Raw genomic sequence first — 5,914 nt, 5'->3', positions numbered from 1 at the left:
ATCTATAGATTTTTTTTTTACTTATTTGAGTTGTTTCAATGATATTGTTATTGGTACATTTTCAAGGATATATATTATTGATAAGCCCAAAATATACCTAAAATAACATACATAATTATGTCATTTTCGTGTGAAAACTATGTTAATTATATTCTTTTAGAAGGATTTTACGTTGGTATTTGTTTTTATTGTGCAAAGTGCTAAATTATTTGGAAAAATCCAAATAAGAGCTAGAACGGAGCAAAAACGAGTAAGAAATCAAGTTTTCAATGAAAGACGCTTCAGAGATTCAGCGAACAAATAAAGGAAGACAGGGAAAGTCTCTGTCACGACCGAGATTCCCATAATCTCGATCGTGACACGCGTTCTGATGCCTCAAAAACGCGAATTCCAGCCACTTCTCCCTTACTCCAAAGCCGCGACAGAGATAATCAAAATCTCTACAAAAACAACAACTTGTTAAGACATATTTTACATGTTTTAATTTCGAAACGACGCATCCTTTCATTCAGATAAAGACGACTCTTCACCTACGGACACGTTCCTTCGACACACCTCTTGAACAACTATAAATAGAGGAGACATTTCAGATTAAAAGGAGTTAGAGATTTCTAGTTTCAATTTGTAAGAAGCATACTTGTTAAACAAGTTGTTCAAATAGTTAGATACAAGATACAGTTTTTATAGTTTACGTTAGAGTTTTGTTCGAAGACGAGTTTATGCTCTGTAGTGACCGAGTAGGTACTATTTCGAGGATTCAGCGAGATGAACCAGTGTAGGATGCGCCCCCGAGTCTGACAAACCTACGAAGTTGAGGAAGGGATTGACAACCCGGAACTCAATTAGTTAAAATGCTATCCAAGCTTCTTCTTCTCTGTTAACTTGTGACGTTTCAAATCAAACTAATGAATTATCTTTTCAATACAATTTTTTCTTTACTGTTGTTATTTTAAGTTTGATCTAGGCGATACTCTTAAGTAATTTAACTGGTGTTTTCATAAAAACATTTATAAACAAATCTGACATTTTACATGAAAACTTTGTTGAACAATTAAGCAAATTCACGTTTATATTTGATTATTGAGGGAGTACTGAATAGTCGGTTTAGATTCCGAATTTGATTAAGGTTTTCAGTCTTAGGCCGAGAGAAAAGATTGATTACAGTTCAAAGCCTATTAAATTGAATTAATTGATAAATTGTTACATCTCAATAATCAGATCAAAGTTATAAGTTGTTTTATTACTTAGTATAAATAAGCCTTGAATATTACTTTAATCTAAACATAATTTCTATAAATTGTAATCTAAACTATTGGCAAAATTAGAATCAGAATCCATACCTTTTAAACCATTTAACGAGTTTTCTATTAATCTCGAGAAAACGAATTTAATCAAAATTATAAGTTTTTATTTATCAAAGCATTCCCTGTGGGATCGATATCTCTTTATTACTACAAGCGAAAGCCATACACTTGCGGAAATCGCTCAACAATTATAAATATATATGTCATTCTATATTAAATTATTTTATATTATTATTTTTAGATAATACAATACATATTTGAATTTAATTTATATAATAATTTGTCATTAACATTTAAGAAAATACAAAAGTACAAATCTGCTTACCCTCGATATATGCCCGACTTGTCACATATTAATCTCCGAGGCCTTGTCTACTCGACTAGTGCTTGACCTTTTTTACAACGGTAGTCTTTACATGAAAATACATGTTTCTTTTCGGATGATCATAGTTTTTACTTGTATTTAAAATACAATTTTTGTTCTTACACATAAAATTACAAGATAATACAACATTTATTGGTATATCAAGTCTCTTATAATGCATGTTTAGTTAATTTTTAGGCAACAGAAAAAAAGGAATTGGAATCAAGTTGAGTTTTTGTTTTCTGCTCAAGGAACCACGAAATACTTCAGTCATATCAAGAGTGTCAGGTGTGATTCCGTCAGGAAGCTTCCAATCAAAATGATATAACAAATTTGCAAGGAGAAGCTCAACGTAAACTATGGTTAATGAGATTCCAGGACATATTCTTTTTCCTGCACCAAATGGTATTAGTTCCATATGTGCACCTCTATAATCAATTTCACTATCTTCAAATCTTTCTGGGTAGAACATTTCAGTCTCTATCCAGATGCTGGGATCTCTTCCAATTGCCCAAGCATTGACCATAACTGTAGTTTTGGGATAAATATCAAATCCATTCACTTTTGTTCTTTCTCTACATTGTCTTGCAATCAAGGCCCCTAGAGGATGCAACCGAAAAGTTTCTTTGATAACTAATTTCAAGTATTTCAATTCATGAAGTCTTGATTCCTCAACTTTTTCCTTTTCCCCAAAGACTCTCCTCATTTCTTCTTGCACTTTTTTCATTGCTTTTGGATTTTTCATCAACTCACACATCACCCACTCTATAAATTTAGAGGTTGTATGGCTCCCAGCGCCAAATATTTCCTGAAACGCAATTCCAAATGATCAACATGTTTAACTTTTGTTTATATGGTTAGAGCCTCTTAACTTAAGTGGTCGAAATGTAAAATTTTATTTTTGAACTTTTCACGTTTTTTTTTGTTTTTTCATTTTTACGTCTAATAATATATTTTATATATTATTTTTGACATTATCGCTGCGCATAAATACCAATTAACTTTGAAGTATACACCACATGCTCAATGAAATATTTAAAGGAAAGCATAACAAAGATGTACTTACCAAAATGTTGGCTTTGATGCAATCATTCGTGAGAGGTATTTGAAGGTTTCCTTTCTTCTGTATATCCAAAAGAACATCTAACAAGTTATTAACTTCACCATTAACATCATCCTCCTCCTTTCTTCTATGTTCATCTATTGTGCTTTCAAGTATCCGGTCCGCCTCTGAGTGCCATCCCCGGAGTCGTGACATAGCTCTACTAGTGAGATATTGAACGAATTTGAAAGAAGGGAAGAAATCAGCAAAAACAGTAACTGATGTTGCTTCCTTAACTCTGTCCAAAATGTTCAATAAATGTTGTTTTGTTTTTCCATTCTCACCAAATGTAGCAAGTAACATGAATGTGTTTGTCCAATTAACGACGGCCTCGGTAAGATTTACCGTCGAACCGGCTTTTAATTGAAGGAATTGTATCACCTCCGAAACTTGTTCTTCACGGAGTGATCGGAAAGATTGAACACGTTTTGCGCTTAGAAACTCCAATGCTGAAATTTTTCTCATTTGTGTCCAGTGATCTCCGTACGGCGCAAATGCAATATCAAGGCCATTATAAAGGGTAATTTGATGAGCCTGCATTTAGGAGTGTCAAAATGGATAGTGTTAGGTCGCTTATATATTTTACATTATTAATTAATATGATGTAAATGGAATAAAAATAATAATCGTGTTAAGAAATATGTAAATTGTACCAATTTTCATTGGAGTTTAGTTTTGAAAAAAGGTTAATGAACTTAATATTGTTTCAATTAATTTATTGAACTTTCATATTTATTTTAATAAAATCATTTTCACCATTTCACACAAGAAAATGAAACAATGGAATAGTGAACAAATATGTTGAAAAGAATAAAAATATATTTTTCTTTGTGGCACGTAAAAGTTTGAAGCAGTTGAATTAAAAAAAAAAAATATATATATATATATATATAACTTCCTACCAAAAAAAATATATATATATATAACTTTTTTTTTTGTCATTCTTGCTGTAATATCACACGTAAAAGTGAATAAATTTCAACGTGACTGTCATTGTATTGAAACAAAATAAAGTTCAATGGCGTTTGTGAAACTAACTCAAAACTTCAGTGACCAAGGTGTAATTCTCCCGTAAAGCTATTGGTAAGGATAAATTACGCCTATAACCACTAAACTTTACTCATTTTCACAGTATGACAAATAAACTTTAAAAAGTAACATAAAGTCACTCAACTTTGTATTTATTAACATAAAAGACACTTAACTTTGTAGTTACCAACATTGTGTCCACTTAAGAAAGTAAACCACCGCAAAATGAAAAATTCTAGGAATTAAAGTCATTTATAAACGCATTTACTATGGAACCACGTTCTTCGAAAATTCTAAATCACCATTTTTGGAGTTTTTTCTCTCTAAACCATCACTTTGTCTCTCTTACCTGTAATGTGTTAAGTAAATTGTATTATCCTGTTAGAAATTGATAACTCTACCTGCGTTGTAGGTCGTCCGGCAAAGACTTCACTCTGAGTTCTGAGGACTTCTTTGGCTGTTTCAACAGAAGAAATGACAACAGCTGGAACTTGGCCTTGTTGAATGCTCATAACAGGTCCATAAATTTTAGCCAAATCTCTTAGGCGTTGATGAGGTTCAGCACCAAACAACTGAGGAAGGTTACCTAAAATAGGAAACTTGAATGGTCCTGGAGGAAGAAGGTCTGAGTTTTGACTGTGTTTTTTCCATGTCTTTAATACCATAAATATGAAAAGGATGAAGCTTAAGAAAATGGGGAAATAGGGAATTTGCAGCTCCATTTTTCTGATACTTGTTTCACTTCCATATCACATATATATATATATGATTGGTAGGTATTACCTAATAGGTACTAAAGTTAAAGAAGACAGGTATTTTAATGCTTACTATAAAAAGATAGTAGGAACGTTAGATATTTGTGAATTACTGTGCAGGTGGTGGAGTCAGTAATCCATACTCGAAGGGCTAATTTTATCAATCCAGTTGGGGTAAATTTTCCAAGTCCAACCGGTCAGGATACGGTGATTTTTTTTTGCTCCAGTGCACTAAAACATCGTTGTTTTGGCAATAAATTAAAGTGCCCAATGTGAATGTACATATTTAATTTTTTTTATAAGTTCAATACTAATTTCATATATTTATAACATTTTGAGTTTTTTATTTTTAATTATATATATATTTTATTTTTATAAATTATAATTGAATTCAGAAATTAATTATTTTAATCTCAAAAGTAAAATATTGATTTCTAAAAGAGATATCGTAAAAGTAAGTTTAAAAGTATTATGAAAATAAAAAGCTTATTTAAAGTAATTAATAATGGTAACACAGTTATATAATCTTAAAAATAATTCAAATAAATAAAGAATTTATAAAATAAAATAAGATTCATGAGATTTGAAGATATGATATTTTATATTTTATTTAAAGTAATTAATAATGATAATATAGTTTTATAATTGTTTTTGACAAAAAATAAAAATAAAAAAAAACTTTATAAAATCAAATCAAATTCATAAGATTAATTTGAATACACATCTCTTATATTAAAGCATGCCCGTTAAACCAATTAAAGAGGTGGAACTGGTGGTCACCTACCTATTCAAGAAACTAATTGATCCCACTACTTGGCAAAAGCTTCGACTTGGTGGGATGTTGTCCCGGATTTTTGTGGATCGGTCTTTTTTCATGATCGTGTAGGACGTTACGTTTATCGCTTTTCCTAATTTTTTAGCTTCATTTTATTCTTTATTCTTTTTGTATTATGACATTTATTTACTCTTTTAATAAATTTGGTTCAGGCCTTTTTTGGGTCTATGGTGGGGGTGCCAGTATAGCTGGGATGTCCGCCGCTTTCCCTTCCTCGCTAACCAATCTTTAATAAAAAATAATAAAAAAAAATAATCCCAATACTCGGTGACAGTTAAAATTGAAAAATAACTTTTATTAATATTAACTTTGACACAATCTTTTCACATGAATATTCTCTATGTTTGAAGCGTGTAAAATATATGCACATCTCATCATGTATTGAAATTTTATCAATTAAATGAGTTGTCAAGATCCGAATATTCAACCGCTTAATTTCATAGGATCTGATAATAGGGAAAATTACAAAATAGGATCAACTGGGAGACCCGTTTACATATTTAACTCATTTATTCAACCTACTAC

The 5,914-nt window shown here is 30.9% G+C and overlaps 1 protein-coding gene across 1 annotated transcript; it reads right to left on the bottom strand.

The window, feature by feature from the left end:
• Window positions 1-1,640: 1,640 nt before the first annotated feature.
• On the bottom strand, window positions 1,641-4,521 carry LOC136211048 (cytochrome P450 726A27-like). Its single transcript, XM_066002603.1, has 3 exons — window positions 4,201-4,521; window positions 2,735-3,304; window positions 1,641-2,476 (listed from the first exon to the last, which is right to left on the bottom strand). Exons 1-3 carry the CDS (start codon window positions 4,519-4,521, stop codon window positions 1,856-1,858), a joined length of 1,512 nt encoding a protein of 503 aa, XP_065858675.1. The 3' UTR covers window positions 1,641-1,855.
• Between the last annotated feature and the right edge of the window lie 1,393 nt (window positions 4,522-5,914).

This window comes from Euphorbia lathyris, chromosome 1 (assembly GCF_963576675.1).
Source record: "Euphorbia lathyris chromosome 1, ddEupLath1.1, whole genome shotgun sequence".
Lineage (NCBI taxonomy): Eukaryota > Viridiplantae > Streptophyta > Magnoliopsida > Malpighiales > Euphorbiaceae > Euphorbia > Euphorbia lathyris.
This window is presented reverse-complemented; position numbering and strand designations above follow the sequence as displayed.

What these genes read in the sequence shown, in the direction of transcription:
- LOC136211048 (XM_066002603.1), bottom strand. Translation starts at nt 4,521, where the DNA reads ATGGAGCTGCAAATTCCCTATTTCCCCATTTTCTTAAGCTTCATCCTT. An exon ending in CCGGACGACCTACAACGCAG is followed by an intron (nt 3,305 to 4,200) that starts GTAGAGTTATCA and finishes TCCTAAATGCAG; the next exon opens with GCTCATCAAATTACCCTTTA. An exon ending in GCATCAAAGCCAACATTTTG is followed by an intron (nt 2,477 to 2,734) that starts GTAAGTACATCT and finishes ATTGCGTTTCAG; the next exon opens with GAAATATTTGGCGCTGGGAG.